Here is a 17985-nt window from a genome sequence, read left to right on the forward strand (position 1 = left end):
ATGAAGTAAAATCATCTCTTTTTCTAAAATGATATGAAAAGGTAACTTTTTCCAGATAGTAGAGAAACAGGAGAAAAAGTGCTAGGTGGCTGCACTGTATTTAGGGAAGAGCGAAAATCTCAGGTTGTTTTTCTGACCTGAGAGGGCTTTGAAGACCTTAACAAACGTCACATAACCACCAGTTTAAAAGCAGAGGACGGGTTCCATTCCCCCATAGGACAAATGACAGAAAATCCAAGGGAGCACAAACTAAGATTTACTGAGCACTTGTTTTGTGCGAGACACCGGGCTAGGCTTTTGAACTAGTTACCTTGTTAATCCCCCCATACTAGGTACTATGATCCTATTTTACAGGGGAAAGAATTAATTAAGTTTCAGGGAGATGAACTAACTTGGCCAAGCCTACATGGGCACTTAGTGGCTGAATCACGATTCCAACATGGATCTGCCAGAGTTTGCCAAGACAAAGCAGAAGTCTCAAGGTGGGGCTTTGTTGGAGATACCCCTTTTGGAGGCCTGCTTTCCGTTAGGATTTAGGGCAGCGGGCTCCCTCCCAGCAGAGTCCTCAATTTCCACGAGAATCTAAATGCTTCATGACTCATCCACTGATGTGTGGTACAATTCCTAGTCTTAAAATAACAAATCCCCATCATGAAAGCCAATGCATTCTGATGTCGCATAAATCCTTTTATAATGATCACTCGGTGTCACTGGCTTATTTAAATGGACACATCACTTCTAACAGGGTTTTCCTCATCTGCTCTGCCCTTTAAGCAGCAGCAAGTGGGAAAGTAACTCACTTCCTTGGCATATCAAGGAGGAGCTGGAGGTGGTTTAGAGACTTGTATGTCTCCTGACCTCACACTGAGGCAAACTGGGAGAGGCAGGACGGGACGTGTCATTTTTGTCATAATAAATTCCCCAGTGTGCCACATTCTTCTCCTCCCTGCAAACCCAGATTGATGACCTGTGGTTTTTGTTTGACACAGATAACCACGACCCTGATGCTGTGTCCTCGAGACCACTGCAGTATATATCTCTGTGTGACACTGCCTATTATTCTGTGTTGTGGAAGACAGATACCAGGGTTTACCTGAAATCTCCCTTATCCCACCCAACAGACATGGGTGTCTCGGGCTTCCTGAAAGCCTGGAGTGAATGTACTGGAATTCAGGCTTTTACAAAATATCAACATCAGATGATAATTCGTTTACCAAAGGAAAGAACGGGACGGGGTGGGAGGAAGGCATATGATTGGCCCCACAGTGGGTTCCTAAAGGGTCTAGCCTCAAATACACTGGGAAAGCCCTCTGGGAAGGTTTGCTTGGAGAAGAAACAGAGTGCCATATTTCAGAGCAGACTCTTCTGCTCCAGAAACTTCCTGGAGGCTTATGAGGCAAAAGTCTAGGCTCGTCTCCAGATGGTTGAAAGACAAGAGTCCAGAATTCCACAATGTATAGTATTCTTGATCTTGAAGCCAGTGAAGTTCAACCTAGGAAGGTCAGTAGTTAACAAGGCAGCCTCCTTAATGCTCAGACTAGAGCCTCAACCCCTCTCAGTGTGAGTTTCCTGGGTATAAAATAGAGATAAGAATAGTGCCTGCATGGTGGGGTTAGTGTAAGGATTGAATCAGAGTAACTTCTAGAAAGCAGCCAGTACATACTCAGCTGGTATGCCGAGACCAGAGATGTTGCCTTAGCCATTATGAAAATACTTCTACACCAGCTGAGGGAGAGCTGGTGCTCAGAGCCCTTCTGTCTCCCTCCCCCAGCCTGGCCCCTCTCAGGGATTCCTCAGACATCCTCACCATCCAGCAACTCAAGGGTTAATGCCCAGCGCAGCAGGGGAGCCTCCAGGAGGTGTGTGAAAGGCCTGTTAAAATTCCTTAGCTGCAACCTTTAAAGAAGGCTGTAATGCCTGGAAGGTATCACAGGAAAAAATTCCATAGAGGGAGGCATGCCTGGATGTTCTGCCAAATGTCAGCTAAGGACAGCCCCGGCCCCCATCTCAAAGGACAGCCTTTACAGGAGACTCCCTAACTGGCACCTCTGGACATGGACTCTGACACTTCCTTTCCTTGTCCTCCTCCAGCTTTGACCCCATCTCTGAACTCTCACCTCTGGAAGCTTGACTGTCATCCATTTTTCTTTGGCCTCCGGGGCCCCTGCATTCGCACCTGACCCTCAGCTCTCAGAGTTGACTTTAAGCCCCCAAGACCTTTTAGGTGGCGCCATCCCCTGACACCCACCCCACCCCAGTCCAGCTGGTCTCAGATGCCAGGTCCCAGTCCTTCTGGGCCTCACCAAACCTACTGCCCCCTGAGCTCCAAGTTTTAATCCTGACACAGGCCACACATCTACATCCTTCAAGAGCAAGGTTCCAAAGCGGTGGCAATAGAAGATAAAGGAGAAAGGGCAGAAGGATCCAGAAGCACTGAAACAATAGACATTGGCAGTCCTGAGCTTAAGGAGAGGGATGTCGCTCTAGTCTCTTATTGATACACTCTGTGAGGTCATGGGCGTTATCTGGCCTACCTGGCACGGGGTCTAGGGTCTAGTCCACACCAGGCATAGCTGTTGAACACAGAATGAATGAATGAAGATACCATTAGCCAATGAACTATTAGCAGAAATTATGTCACTTCTGACCAGAAACTTTCAGAATCAATAGGACATCTGCTACTTTCCTCCCTATACCGGGAAGGATGAATCCAGATGAATCCGGAATGCCTACGGTGAGCAAGATCCAGCAGGCCTCACATGGACATGGAATGGGAGGAAAGTAAATCTTTGTCGTGGTAAGAAGCTGAATGTCGGGTTCTTTGTCACTGTGGAACGATCTTTGTATCAACGGAGCCAAGGGACCTAGAGGTCATACTTCTAAAAAAAGCCCAACGGGATCTAGATCTGAAGGTGAGTCAGGAGGGAGGCTTTTTGCTAAGGTTGCAACTGACAGCCAAGGTCTGACAGCCAAGCTGACTATAGTTGTGGCTCTAAGAAAGAACCAAAGGTCAGCTGTGTAGGTACCATCCACTGCAGAATTCAGGCAACCAAGTGGTCTCCTCCTATCCTTTGCCTGCCTCCTCCCTCAGAGGAAGGCACACTGAACCCTCATGTCACCTTCTGAACCCCCCACCATGTACCACCCTCACGATTTACCTGTGTTGTAGCCCCTTCCAAGGGCAGGCCAAGGACGGTGATTTTTCCACAGGTTTCCAAGGTACCAGTCACTCTGGTTCTCTACCAAGCCCAGGACCTGCTGACCTGTAGAGTACAGAGAAAGCAAAGGTCTTAAAAGAAGCCAAGCCACACGGAACAGTAAGTAAGTACTGAATAGGAGATATAGTAATGGTAAATCTTATTGTAGTTTTTATTAAGTGTCAGGCCCTGATCTAAGTGCTTAACTTGTATTAATGTATTTAATTTTCAAAGTTTGGCAGCCCCGCCATTTTTTTTAAGTTTATTTAGTCATTTTGAGAGAGAGGGGGAGAGAGAGAGTGAGCGAGCATGCATGCATGGGGGAGGGGCAGAGAGAGAGAGAGGGAGAGAGAGAGTGAGCGAGCATGCGTGCATGGGGGAGGAGCAGAGAGAGAGAGGGAGAGAGAGAGAATCCCAAGCAGGATCTGAGCTGTCAGCACAGAGCCTGACTTGGGGCTTGATCTCACAAACCACCAGATGATGACCTGAGCCAAAATCAAGAGTCAGATGCTTAAACGACTAAGCCACCCAGGTACCCCTTGCCCCGCCATTTTTATTATCCCCATTTTATAGAGAAGAAACTAAGGAGCAGATAAGTAACTTGCCCAAGGTCACCCAGTTACTCTGTGATAATACCGGAATCCCAAACCAACCAACCAACCAACCAACCAGCCAACCAACCAGCTGACCAGCTGACCATCCATCCCTTAACTCATGCAACACATATTTACCGACACACCTCAAGTGTTCCAGCTCTACTATCCCCCACTGTACATGAGTTCACTGGCTGTCTGGGCATCAGCTGAGATCATCTGCCCCCATCGGAGGTAAAAAATGCCCCTTGGTGAAGGAGATGGAAGCCCACAGAGAAGAGCCCCCTTTTGGCCACCTCCCCACAGTGTTTTCACCCTCACGTCCATTTCATCATGAGTCCCCAAGCCACTGTGTCATGTCAATGCAGGAGTGTTTTCTAGAGGAGCAATTGGTTCTCTGTCCCCAGCACTCAGCTCTGACGTTGGCCTGTGTCTGCTGTACTGGGACCAACAGCACGGCTGAGCCAGGCCTCTTAGACTAGTTTCTCAGCACCTTAGGGGAGTCAGTGACTTCTCTTGATTTCTTAGAACATAATGTTCCTGGGAGTCCAGGCCTTCTATGGAGGGCAAGCAGGGCATCAGACCCACCCATCTTCCACGAGACAAGCCCATCATCTACTTGCAGAAGGTATTCATTCCCTTGGATTTAACCGTCAACTATTTACACACCAGGAAACTGAAGTTCACCAGGATCATGATGTGCACAGGTAGTGGTGGAGCCAGCACATAATTTAATACTTGTTCGACGCACACACTCCTTCCACCGTCTCAATTCCATCTCGTTTGCCTTTACAACAAGCATTTGTGGGAAGAATGAAAAACCCTTGTTATGGAAAAAGAAACTGACGCTTGGATATTTTAAATAGCTTGCTCAGGGTCACATGACTAATAAGCATGGTCTTCCAGAGCTAAGCGATGCCTTCTGGGGCTAAAATCTTGATATTATTGGCCAATCTGAGAAATAAAGACCTTTCTGACCAAATGAAAGCCTGGCAGCATGTTAAGAAAAACACGACATTTCTCCCGGAACAGCATGCTGCATGATATAGAACCTCCCTGGTGTGATGGCAGCTCCCTGAAATGATGGTGTGTGGGCTCGGCGTAATTTATTTGATCAATTTATCGAGCTCCTATCTAAATCATCACCCCGGCACAAATACATAAATTAGAGGCATGGGAAAAATACTACCACCCATTTTGTCATTGTATATGATCACATCCCAAACTTGTAGAATCCCTCAGAAAAACACATCAACAATTCAAGAAGTGCAAGAGCCAATCAATTCTACATGCAACGAGCTTGGGGTGTTCTTGCAAAACAATGAGATCTGAAAAGCAGGTTGTCCTCAGCTGAGAAAGATGTGTGCCGCATCCCGATGCTGTGACCTCCTTACAGAGTCCACGTGATAACCTCTCACAGAGGTTGGGGTGCAGGGGGGCCACAGAGTCCTTGAGGGATCCGGTTCATAATTACTAATGACCCCGGGTTCAGGATAATGAACACGGTGTCTGTCACATGCTCGAAAATGACAACAGGGGAATGATCGTTCACTGACTTTTAGGGTAGCCACCTGAAGTTCAGATATGCTCATCTTCAGCACCTTCAAAGTCCAAATCGCATACTCTGGCATTCCATGAACTGTGTTCTGCCTCAATCTACTTCTTCAGAAGCTTTCTCTCCTTTTTTTAAGTTTATTTATTTTGAGAGAGAGAGTACATGTGCGTGTGAGTGAGCAAGGAGGGTCAGAGAATCTGTGCTGTCAGTGCAGAGCCCGATGCGGGGCTCGATCTCATGAACCATGAGATCGTGATCTGAGCTGAAATCAAGAGTTGGCTGCTTAACCAACTGAGCCACCCAAGCAGCCCAGAAGTTTTCTCTATTTAACCACACTTCATTCCTGACAAATGAAAATGTACAGTTTTATTGTTTACATTCTCACCTCTGGCTATCGCTCATTTGGCTCTTGCTTGACGGGAACTGCCCTGACCCCCAGACAACCCCTGCCCGTCAACCCTTCCCATTCGTCTAGCATGAAGCCACCTATGAACACCCCTAAGTCTGAATGGTCACTCTACCTTCGCTCCCATGAGATGGGAGACAGCTCCATTTAGCACTTCCTCCTGGCATGTTTTGCATAGCCGACTTACGCCCTGTAAAGGACAGAGTGGGTGATACGCAGGTACATCCACACCTCATTTGTAAATATCCACCTACATTAGTCCGAGGGCAAGGACTGGGTGGTATCCAACACACTAACGGGTGCCAACAAATACACTAAATCAATGACGTCTGGTGGATAAATCTCTGCTGACTGGGAGACCCGCAACGTTAGTGTATTAGTACCCCCACACTTCTGAAGCTGCAAGGCATTTTGCCCTCCCTCTACTCACCAACACATTCTCTGGCAAATCTGGCATCTTCCTCACCTGCATGGAAAACTGCAAAGGTGGGGTGGCACCACCTGAAAGCATGTTTATGTTGGTTGCTCTGCCCAAGGCTCGAACCCAAGGTCTTGATCTCCAGAGAAGGAGTGACATACATGATTAACCTAAGTTAATGTTATCCAAACTCCCCTCTCAATTTGCACCTGGGCTGCATTTCTCATGATGGTTGCATATGACTCCTTTACACATGCCAGCCCTCTTTAAGGTTAAAAAATTCTTAATTAGGAACACGATAGCTGTAATTTTAACATCCGCTGGTTGACAAAATGCAAAATAATAAATAGCTACTAAGATTTCATTTTGCTTTTTCAGATGGATTCATCAGCTGCTCTGTCAGGGATTAAAAGGGTAGCTGGGTTGGGGAGCCTGGGTGGCTCAGTCGGTTAAGTGTCCAACTTCAGCTCAGGTCATGATCTCACAATTTGGAAGTTCAAGTCCCACGTCAGGCTCTGTGCTCACAGCCTGGAGCCTGGAGCCCAGCCTGGAGCCTGAAGCTCCCTTCAGATTCTGTGTCTCCTTCTCTTTCCGTCCCTCCCCAGCTCGCACTCTGTCTCTGTCTCTGTCTCTCTCTCTCAAAAATAAAATAGAACAATGGGGCTACTGGGTGGCTCAGTCGGTTAAGTGGCTGACGTCGGCTCAGGTCATGATCTCATGGTTCATGGGTTCAAGCCCCACGTTGGGCTGTGTGCTGACAGCTTGGAACCTGGAGCCTGCTTCAGATTCTCTGTCTCCCTCTCTCTCTGCCCCTCCCCTGCTTACATGCTCTCTCTCTCAAAAATAAACATTAAAAAAAAATAATAAAACATTTTAAAAAATTAAAAAAAAAAAGGGCAGCTGGGCTTTGCAAGTGGGCTTGTGAGTACCTTGGACTGTCTGATGTGTCCTATCCTGCAGAGGTCTGTTGTCCATCCACAGGGAACCATGCAGCAGGGTAGCTAGAGGTAAAGAGTGGAAACCTCAGGTCCCACTGCCTGATCCCAATTCCTGGCCCTGCCCCTGCCCCTTTCCAGCTGTGTAGCCTTGAGAAAATTACTTGACCTCTCTTGGCCTCAGTCTCTAACCATTAGGGCTGTTGTGTCTACACATGTCTGAACGACTTCACGTGTGTTAAGGGTTAAGCATAGGGCCTGAAACCTATGAAGCACTCTGTAAGTCATAACTATTTTCACAGATCATCCAAGCTCCCCTGGAAGCTTCTGGAAGAGAGCAAGCCCATCCACAAGCTTTTCTTTGAAGGTCAATCTAGCACAACAGTTAGGTCCTTCTAGGACTTTATCTAACTGTGGTCTGAGAACTGAGTGCTTCTGAGGTTCTTATTAACTGCAGGTTCCTGGGCATCAACCTAGACATTAATTATGACCCAGAGGCAGCTTCCCCCTGCCTCTCTGGTTTCTAGAAGGAGGAATTTCCTGGCTGCTAGCCCCAACCCTTTGTCTCCTCTATCACACAGGAGGACTTACCTGGCTGGTGAGCTCCAGAGAAACAAGCCTACATTGCTTAACCCCTCCTCCATCCCTATTCTGACAGAGGGTCCCCTTAACCCTGTCCTTTCCTAGGGAAGGCCCCTTTCCACGAGGCCACAGTTGCCCCACACTTCTTGGGACGGGGTGGGGGGGGGCCCAATTCCAACTCAGAGTGTTGATATGACAAACATCCACAGTAAGCCCTCCAATTTAACTTGCACTAAAAAGGTGACATTTTGCTCTCTTTTACCCTTAAATTGGCTCAGTGTCTGGGAAGGTGGGGTTCACGTCATCTATTAATTCTCTCATGCCTCAATTCTAAATAAGAGTTCTGGTCACTGGGTCTGGTCATCTGCATTTAAAAAAAACAGGTAATTGGAAAGGACATTAACGTTTGAGAATTAGTGATCCAGGTGGGGAAACTCTGTCCCCGACAGTCGAAGGCAAGGGTCGAAGGTGAGGTTCACCAGTCGGGTCCCCAGCACACGATAAACTCTTATGGCATCTAAATCTAGCCGACAAACCAGCAGAACTCAGTGGCAACCTCCAGTGGTCGGCTTCTTGAGGACAGTGAAGGGACGAAGAAAGCGAACATCAGAGCCAGACCGCCCACGTCCAATCCTGGCTCTTCCACTTATTAGCTGTGCAACCTTGAACAAGTTACTCAATCTCTTGGTGCCCATTTCTTCATTCATTTATAAAGTGAATACGTAGGACATCCCTTAGAATTAATTTTTTTTCTCTAGGCACTACTTTGTGTTCTTTGCTTATTCAAATGTTACCAATAACAACGCCTGGAAAAATAGTAAAATGTTCAGTAAATATCTGCTCTTATCATTACACCCAGAATTCCCTGGCCCCACCTTCTGTCCCATCCACCCGGATTCAGGCATCAGCAGTCTCGGCCTTCTCCCCCGATCCTTCCTTAGCTGACACGGTCCTTACTCTGCCTAGACTTTGGTTCTGTTTAATATCGACTGAGGGTTTGCTCTGTGTCAGATACCACACGAAAACTAAGGAATCAAAGACAAATCAAACACGGTCCTTGCCCTAGAGGCAGCTAGAAGAGGAGACGGATAAACAATTATGAAACAGCATGGTACCCGCAGTGACAGAAACACTGATAAGTTAGAGGAATGGAGGGCAGGGAATAATTGATTCTGTGGGGGAGGGTGGGTGATGCTGGCTTGGGGTCTCCCCGGGGTCGTCTACTGCATCCTTACCTGCACTGTGGGCTACACCTGCTGGTCCACACAGACCTCCAAACCCCCAAGCTTCCCCACAAGCTTTTCTGATAACAGTGCTATCTCACAAAACCGTTCTCAGCAGAGACGGTGCATAAGACAGGCCATCCTTTATAGCTTTGCCAATCCCAGCTCATCAGCCAGATGGCATCTGGTCTCCAGAGGTCAAAGTCTAAAGCCTTAACCTGGATGATGCGAACACACATGAGACCTGCCATCCCATTAAGAGGTAAAGTCCCAGGGGACTCCTCTTGGGGGGCGGTGCGGGGGGCTCGGGGGGAACACGGGCCGCTGGCGTGCTGCCTCGCTCAGCATCCCGCACTGTCTCGTCTTCTTAGGAGTTATTATAATAAACCACCGTGACTAACAGAAAAGGCTTTGTCATTGTTTTCCGTACAGCCCTGTGGTTATGATTAAGTGCACTGTTCCCCGTCTTCCTTACTCCAGGCACAAGTTAACTTATGAAAATGAAGCTGTCTTCTTTGCTTATTCATACATCACCACTAACAGCCAGACAAGAGCGAACAAGCTTGCTATTCTGCTGGGGCCCTGGTGTCGGTGTCACCAGCCAGCAGACGGATGGCTCCAGGCTGGGAACTCCCCTCGCTCCCTCCTTCCGCAGCTTTTGGCTCAAGGCAGAGAGCTCCGTTCAGGAGGTGAAGCCCCAGAAGCAGGGGGATGGTGATGCTTCCACGTGGCACATGGGGGCACGGACAGGGCATGCTGGGCTTCGCCCACCAGGTGGCCGGGAGGGAGGCAGACAGCATGGTGAATTAGACAAACGGTTTGTGACCCAGATGAAGAGGGGTCTAGCCCTGATTCTGTATGGTTTGGCCACGGTCTTACTTTTCTGAGCCTCTATTTCCTCACTGCAAAAGGGCAAGGACAGAATCCACCTCCCACCTCCAAGAAGGGATGTGCAGTCAAGTGACACAGGCAAAGAGCCCTGCTCCTGGCAGATGCCTGCCTAAGGCACTGCCCTTCCTCTCCATGGCGATGGTCACCGTGCATATGGCGTCTGAGTCTTCCTATCAAGTGCTCACACCGGCTGCACACACTAGACTCTGCGAAATCTGGCCCTACTGCCCGCACCCTGTCCTGCTGGCCCTGCCGTGCCTTTCTGAAGCTATCAGCTGCACCAGTCTCTTGGCTGTTTTCTTCCCTCTGAACATTCTTTCCCTGCCTCCCCTTCGATGCTGGTGCTCCCCAGCTCCCATCCTTGCCCCCCGCCCCACTTCTTCTTGTTCTACATTTTATCCCTGGATGACAGGATCTGCTCCGGTGGCCTCAAGTACCACTGACAGGAAGTTAGTCACCTATCTCCATCCCAGTTCAGACCACTTTCCAAAGCATCTTCTCTTAATTCCTTGCTCTTCACATCCTTGCCATAACCAAATCCCACAGATTTTATCTGCTATTTTTCAAACCTGTCCCCTCGCCTGCTCTGTCACCCCCTTATCACATTTTCTTCCCAGATTACTTGGCAGATCGCACTTGATCACCTTCTCTGAGGGGAGCCGTGCCATTTCATTCTGCCTATGTAAAAATATTTGGAAGGTGCAAATTTGATAATTTTGCTTCCTTGATTAAAAGCTTAGTGCTCCTGGGGGCCCAGTATAGCACGGATGGGTAGATGAAAATCTATCACGGACCACCCTAGCCCATGTGGAACTGGTAAACTCTTTCTAGCTGAATGGGATGGAAATGGATGCTTACAGGTTAACCTCTCCAGGTAAACGCCAGGAACAGAGTTCTAACGCGGATTGCAGATGCTCCCAGGGCTGCCTCCTTTCCCCCGCCCCCAGCAAAGCTCCTGGATGCACAGAGAAACTCCACCAATCACCGCTGCATATCAAAACTGCTCTGCTTGCAGCAGCAGGTGAATATTAAAATGTGATAGCTAGGGGCTGTCCGTAGTATCAGCAGAGAAAGCAACAATGACTTTTCAACCTCATATTTATTCTAATAAGCTATTTTAAAATAGAAAAGTCTTTAATAGTACCATTCAATAATGCATGTCTGAGCGCAGGACGGCTGTAATAAGGAAAACGTATAGTATCACATTACCATTTACTACACATCCTGAAAGGACTGTTCCTCGCCCTGGATGCCCTCTGCTAGTGGGTGCAGAATAATAAAGCATCCCCTGAGAAGATGCAACACAAAAGGTATTTAAAACAACCCTGGATGGGTTGAAAAGGACTGTTTCAGGAACCTGCACGTTTCCCTACATCCTACATCCTCACTATAACTCTGCCTGAAGTCACTCTGGGATCACCGAAAGTCCCAGGCACAGCAAAGATCTGAGTACTCACTCCGGAACTGCCTGCTTTTACAGGTGGAGCCCAGAGAAAGGGAGTGAGGTGCTTGGGAACATACCATCCAATGCTGGGGCTCAAGTGCTGACTCCATGCTGGCTGTGTTTTCTATGCGCAAGCTTCTCCAACCTGGCTGCCTCTCCTTTCTTTGAACCTGAATATAATTCTCACCTTGTTCAAATTCTACTTGAATGGTAATCCTGGGTCAATTCGTAGTCCCTCAGTCTCCTCCTCTGTAAAATGGTAAAGGGATCTACTTCATGGGGTTCCCTGAGACTCTTGGTTAGGTTTATGTACCACAGGCTCATACTGTGCGTCCTTGCGTTGGAATGCACGTGCCCTAGTTAAAAAAAGGTCTTCTCTCCAATCATTTTCTTGCCTTGGGGGTTTTTCTCTAGTTTATTCATTCCAGTCAACCTCGATTTCATTTGGAGATAAAGACCCCATTCTTGCTGACCTTGATAGCTGAGGGATAATCCCCTCTAAGAGGAATTAGAATCCGTGTCACTCTAGAAGGCAGAATTAGGCTGAATGAGTGAAGACCGAAGGAAGATAGATTTTGCTTCTTATAAGCAAGGCTGTAAGTTCCCTTAGAGTTCGCCAAAATGGAAACAGGCTGCCTTTCTAGGGAGCAGCTTTCAAATACTGGCGTAGTTCTGGAAAAGGCTGCATGATTCAGCCCTCAGCCAGCAGGTATTCACCAAGATCCTACTGTGCACGGGGCTCTGTGCCAACTGCTGGAGAAACAACAGCGAAGAAGAAAACAGGCCCAGTCCCCCGCCTGTCAGATTTTATGATCTCTACACAACGCTTCTCAAATGGTTTAGCTACCTTCCGCCAGGCCCCACCCCTAACCTCACTGAAGCAGATTCTCCTGGGATGAGGCCTGGGGATTTCTCTGCAAAGACAGCCCCCTTAATTCTCATGCATGGCAGATTTGGGGGCCTTTGGAGTGGGAGGGCACCCAGGGATTTCCGTACTAGATTTGAGGACCTCAAATCTCCCTTCCAACTTGATTGTAAAATCTCTTTATTAGGCGGTGTTCAGATTACTCTGTTGCACTCTGTTTCCACACCTACATTTGTGGTTAGGAACAACCTGCAGGGCCTCTCCCTCACACTGTGGGTAAGGCTCCAAAGGACAGGAAAGAATGGGTAAAAAGGCTGGCCAAGGCGTATTTGACCTGCACACCTGTTCCTGCCTGCACCGCCACCAGAGGCTGTGGGTAGGGGTCCTGAATACGGCAGAGTCCTCTGTGGTTCATCTGAGTGTTAATCCCAGAGCACTGAGCTGAGAGCACCTCCTACCCCAGGGGCATCTGTGGAGAACAGAAAAGGACAGCCTGAGGCTCAGAAAAGAGTCTGCAATCCAATAAAGGTCCAGGTAACGATTCCATCTGCCAAGATGCAAGAATAAGTCCCCACCCACCTCCTTAGGTCAGTCCCAAGTGAGCCCACATTAACTTAACTTACAGTTTAAAAAATCCTGCTCAATCTCAAATAATGATTCTCTCTTCTTCCTTTCTTGATCTTTGGTCTTTGGAAATGGGAAAAACTAAAAAGGAACACAGGGCCAGCCGCTGGGCAATCTTCCAAGGCTGCTTTTATCACACCAACTCCCAGGACGCTTGACTGCTGTCACCTCTCAGACGAGGCCTCCCCCAGGGGAGCAACTTCCATCCGTGGACTCCTTGGATCTTTTTTTAAAAACACAATTTGTTTGGGGGCGCCTGGGTGGCTCAGTCGGTTAAGTGTCCGACTCTTGATCTCGGCTCAGGTCACGATCTCACGGTTTGTGAGTTTGAGCCCCGTGTCAGGATCTGTGCTGGGAGGAAGGAGCCTGCTTGGGATTTTGTCTCTCTGTCTCTGTCTCTCTCTGCCCCTTCTCCACTTGCATGCTCTCTCTCTTTCAATAAATAAATAAACTTAAAAAAAACACCCACGGGGCGCCTGGGTGGCACAGTCGGTTAAGCGTCCAACTTCAGCCAGGTCACGATCTCGCGGTCCGTGAGTTCGAGCCCCGCATCGGGCTCTGGGCTGATGGCTCGGAGCCTGGAGCCTGTTTCCGATTCTGTGTCTCCCTCTCTCTCTGCCCCTCGCCCGTTCATGCTCTGTCTCTCTCTGTCCCAAAAATAAATAAAACGTTGAAAAAAAAAAAAAGAATAAAAAAAAAAAACCCACAATTTGTTAGCAACTTTCAGATACCTGGCTCACAGATACTCCTGTAACTCACTGTTGATAGCACCTAGGAGAAACAATCTCACTTTTCCTACTACGATTGAAGAAAAAGCACTGACTTGCGGGAGTCTAAGACCGCCAGAAAAGTTCTGGCTTTTCCAATTATAGCTGACCCTTGAACAACATGGGTTTGAACTGTGCAGGCCCATTTACACGTGGGGTTTTTTGGTTAAATATGGCACAGGGCTGTAAATTCACTGCTCTTCTGATTCTCTTAACATCTCCTTTTCTCTTGGTTGCTTGTAAGAATACAGGATATAATACGGATAACGTACAAAATATCTGCCAAGCGGTTATTCACATGATGGGTAAGGCCTCCAGGCAGTAAGTAGGTAAGTTTGGGGGGAGTCGGAAGCTAAATGCAGATATTCTGACTGCGTGAGGGGCAGGGGTTCGGTGCCCCCCTTCCTGAAATTGTTCAAAGGTCAATTGTATTAATTGTGCAACCTGGGCCCAAACTGCTTGATTCCTGAGCTTTAGTTTTCATTTATTTAAAATGGATGATGGTAAAATTCAGTCTATTTCCATCATAGTTATTTTAAGAGTAAAATAAAATGTTGTAAACCATAAACTACTGCTCAACTTTAAGCATTACCATTATTAGCCAACATTTTTGTGTCTTTTGTAGCTAGTACTTAATTTTTCTCCCATATAGTTTTTTTTTTTTTTTTTGAGAGAGAGAGAGAGGAAGGAAGAGAGAGATAGCACGTGTGAGGGGGGAGGAACAGAGAGAGGGAGAGAAAGAATCCCAAGCAGCCTTCACAGTCAGTGCAGAGCCCTACACAGGGCTCGATCGCATGAGTCTGGGATCATGACCTGAGCCAGAATCAAGCGTTGGAGTCTCAACTGACTGAGCCACCTAGGTGCCCCAGAGCATCTTTTGTTCTAATGAGGTGACTCTTGGTGGGCTCCTAGAGAGCTACATTGGGTGGGGGAGGCTGGCTGCCAGAAAAACAAAGCCTTGATTGGAAGCTTGGGATTTTCACCCCACTGCCCAACCTCCAGAGAAGGGAGAGGGACTGGAGACAGTTCATCACAAATGGCCAGTGATTTAATCAACCATGCCTACCTACCTGACGAAACCTCCGTGAAGACCCTAAGTAATGGGATTAGAGAGCTTGCGGACTGGTGAACACATCAGGGTGCCTGAGGGGAGTGCACTCAGAAAGGCCACGGCCCCTCTACCGCACCCTCCCCCTTCAACCTCGTCCTTAGGCACCTCATCCATGTGGCTGTTCCTGAGTTGCATTCTTTAGAATCAACCACTAAGTACAGTGGGTTCCTGAGTTCTGTGTTCTAGCAAATAGCAAACCGATGTGAGAAGGGGGTTGAGGGAGGGTCTGACTTTGTAGCCAAGTCAAATGGAACTGTGGGTAACCTGGGGGCCTGATGCTCATGTCTGGTGTCCGAGGGACAGGCAGTCCTGTGGGACAGAGCCCATAAGCCTGTGGGGTTGGATGCCAATTCCAGGTAGTCGTGTCAGAACTGAATTGTAGGATGCCTACTTGGTGTCCCCAGGGGGCTGGAGCACTGGTTGGTGTCAGGAGGAAAATCCACCCCTCGAGGGACTGATAGCCAACGCGATAAGTGTGCAGGGCCTCATGGTGAAGGAGTAAGGAGCTTCTCCGTGCAGGATAGGCAGGGACACAGCTGAAGGGTCTGAGGCAGGCAGGACCATCTGCTCACACAACACCGGGCACCATGTGCAAAGAAGACAACGTGAACCGTGCCCCGTGGTGTGGTGTGGCACTGAGGGGAACTGCACAGCCTCATTTATGGCCATTAAATGCCCGTGTGATCAGAGTTTGGATCTGAAAAGAACGTTGTTGCTGCTGTGCGGGGTAGGACGAGTGGATGCTTGGAAGGGTTAGCAACCAAAGGTCTTATTTTTTTTTTTCCTTCTATTAGAAACAGCCCATTGGAGATCCACATGCCTGGAGATGCGTGGAGATGTAAGGGCTGCAGACGTGCATCATGGTCAGTAAACACCTTCTGAGGGATCTGGGTGCAGGTGGCATGCTTGGGCTGAGGGCCATCCACACCAAGAGGTGGAGGTGAGGTGCCTGCAATCCAGTAAGGGGGTGGAGCATGTAGGGAAGGGGATAGACTCTGACGCTCCCCTAACCCTGGATCTCCCAGGGCTCCACATACCCCGGAGAGCATTGAACTGCTCTCTCCTTGCTGGGGATGGTGCTGTGGTGATAACAGGTCAGCCTGTGCCTGGAGCCAGTCAGCCTCCTGGAAAGAGGTGGTAAAGGCAACTTGATGGAATTATTATTGTATGTGTCTTGAGGGACGCAAAAGAGATGCTGCTGGGCATGGGGTAAGTCTCCGAGGAGGTGAGACTCACCCCCTAAAATAAGTCACATCAGTAGAGGGAGGGGAAGGAAGGGACAGCGAGGTCAAAGGAGGAGGGGAGGAAAGTTCTCAGGTAAGAACTCCCACACATGCTCTCTGGAGTCAGCGTGGGGAGACACGAAGCCATAATAACAAAATAACATACTCAGCCATAAAAAGAAAGAAGTATTGATATGCGCTACAACTCGGGTGAACCTTGGACACATTACACCTAGTGAAAGAAGCCAGACACAAAAGATCACATACTATACAATTCCTTTTATATGTCTGGAGTAGGCAAATTTATAAAGACAGAAAGTAGGTCAGTGGTTAACGGGCACTGTGGGAGGGGTGGTGGGGAGTGATCACTGGCTGGGTATGGGGAGCTTTTCTAGGGTGATAGGAAATGTCTTGAAAGTAGAGAGAGAGAACAGCTGCATAATGCTATAAACAGCTAAACACTACTGAAATGCACATTTAAAAATGGGCAATGTTTGAATTGGATTTCGCCAGCATAAAAGCTGATGACAACGTAGCTAATACATTGTGGAAGTAATATATGCCAATAATAGGTCTACATGGGGCATCCCCCTGTGTCTTCACCACTGAGGCCAGAGTGCCGAGACCTCACTCAATCCCTGGAGCTTCTCTGTTTGCCAATCATCTGCCTGCGTCCCCAGTGACTTCCCTCCAGGCCACTGCTTTATTTACTTATTAAAAATTTTTTTTTAATGTTTGTTTATTTTTGAGAGAGGGAGAGTGTGAGTGGAGGAGGGGCAGAGAGAGACAGAGAGAGAGGGAGAGAGACAGAGGATCCGAAGCAGGCTCCGTGCCGACAGCAGCAAGATCTAAATGGGGCTTGAACTCTCAAACCATGAGATCATGACCTGAGCTGAAGTCGGACGCTTAACCAAGTGAGCTGTCCAGGTGCCCCGGGGCCACTCTGCTTTAAATACTGCCCACGTGTTGGTAACTTTCAATTTATATCCCCAGTCTGATTTCTACACTGAGCCCCAGAATCATAAATCCAGCCGCCATCTCACTTCTCTCCTTGGGGCATGTACCAGGCATCTTGGACTTGGCGCATCCCATATTGAGGTCTTGATCCTTCTCTGCTCCACCTGCTCTCACCTGTGCTACCCACATCAGGGAAGAGCAGCTCACTCTCTCCACCTCTCTAGTTGCTTAGACAGAAACTATGGAATCATTTCCTCAAGCTTTACTGAAATACAGTGGAATTCAATAAACTCACTGATCTGGAGTTTAACAGAACTTTGGCAAATGTGTCTAGCCATGTAACCATCCTCACCATCAAGATACAGAATGGTTCCAACACCCCAATGTTTCCTTGGGGCCCTTCTGCAATCTACTTCCCTGAACCCCAGCTCCAGGCAACTGCTAATTTTCGTTCCGTTACACTATCGTCGAGCCTTTTCTAGGACTGCGCTTAATAGAATCACAATCACAGGGCACACAGTTTTTCATATTTGACTTCCTGTACTTAGCATAGTGTTTCTGAAATCTATCCAAGCCATATGCATTAATACTGCTTTTCTTTTTATTGCTGAACCGTATCCTAAAGCTTGGATATATCACAACTGGGGTAGAATCAAGAGTTCTTGTTTGGCCTAAATTAAGCCTGCGATCCAAGCTGCAGATTTGGGTATCACTGGAACACAAACGGCATTTAAGAACATGAGCTTATGGAGGGGCACCTGGGTGCTCGGTCAGCTAAACATCCAACTTTGGCTCAGGTCATGGTCTCGTGGTTCGTGGGTTCAAGTCCCGCATCCGGCTCTGTGCTGACAACTCAGAGCCTGGAGCCTGATTCAGCTTCTGTCTCTGTCTCTGTCTCTGTCTCTCTCTCTGTGCCTCCCTGCTCACAATCTGTCTCTTTCTCAAAAATAAATAAACATTAAAAAAAAAAAAAAAAGGACACAAGCTCATGGAAAGGAGAGGCTAATGGAGAAGACCAAGGCAGAATGCTGAGCCCCATAATGCTTTGCTGTTGAACAAAGGAGAAAGAAGCCAGAAAAGGAATCTCCCCTGAATAATAGCAGAAGGGAGGGCAACTGTCTGTCACCCGTCAATGGGGACTCTAAAGGTAGGGATTCTGCCATCTCCATCTAAAATTTGCAACGAAGCAGTCTT

At 48.1% G+C, this 17985-nt stretch overlaps 1 protein-coding gene and 2 long non-coding RNA genes across 8 annotated transcripts in view; 1 reads left to right on the forward strand and 2 right to left on the reverse strand.

The window, feature by feature from the left end:
* The window catches only part of LARGE1 (LARGE xylosyl- and glucuronyltransferase 1), a 544237-nt gene that overhangs the window by 115561 nt on the left and 410691 nt on the right, over nucleotides 1-17985 (reverse strand). For all 6 annotated transcript variants that reach the window (XM_045062296.1, XM_045062294.1, XM_045062295.1 and 3 more), the window contains one exon: nucleotides 3159-3263. In XM_045062296.1, coding sequence (XP_044918231.1) covers nucleotides 3159-3263 — 105 coding nt within the window. The remainder of the gene's footprint in view (nucleotides 1-3158; nucleotides 3264-17985) is intronic.
* LOC123386726 lies at nucleotides 236-3152 on the reverse strand. Its single transcript, XR_006601087.1, has 2 exons — nucleotides 2535-3152; nucleotides 236-1492 (listed from the first exon to the last, which is right to left on the reverse strand). It is a non-coding gene; the product is annotated as an uncharacterized LOC123386726 (long non-coding RNA).
* The window catches only part of LOC109501773, a 28136-nt gene continuing 25556 nt past the window's right edge, over nucleotides 15406-17985 (forward strand). Inside the window, exon 1 of the long non-coding RNA XR_002744018.2 lies at nucleotides 15406-15474. This is a non-coding gene — a long non-coding RNA (uncharacterized LOC109501773). The remainder of the gene's footprint in view (nucleotides 15475-17985) is intronic.

This window comes from Felis catus, chromosome B4, assembly GCF_018350175.1.
Source record: "Felis catus isolate Fca126 chromosome B4, F.catus_Fca126_mat1.0, whole genome shotgun sequence".
NCBI lineage: Eukaryota > Metazoa > Chordata > Mammalia > Carnivora > Felidae > Felis > Felis catus.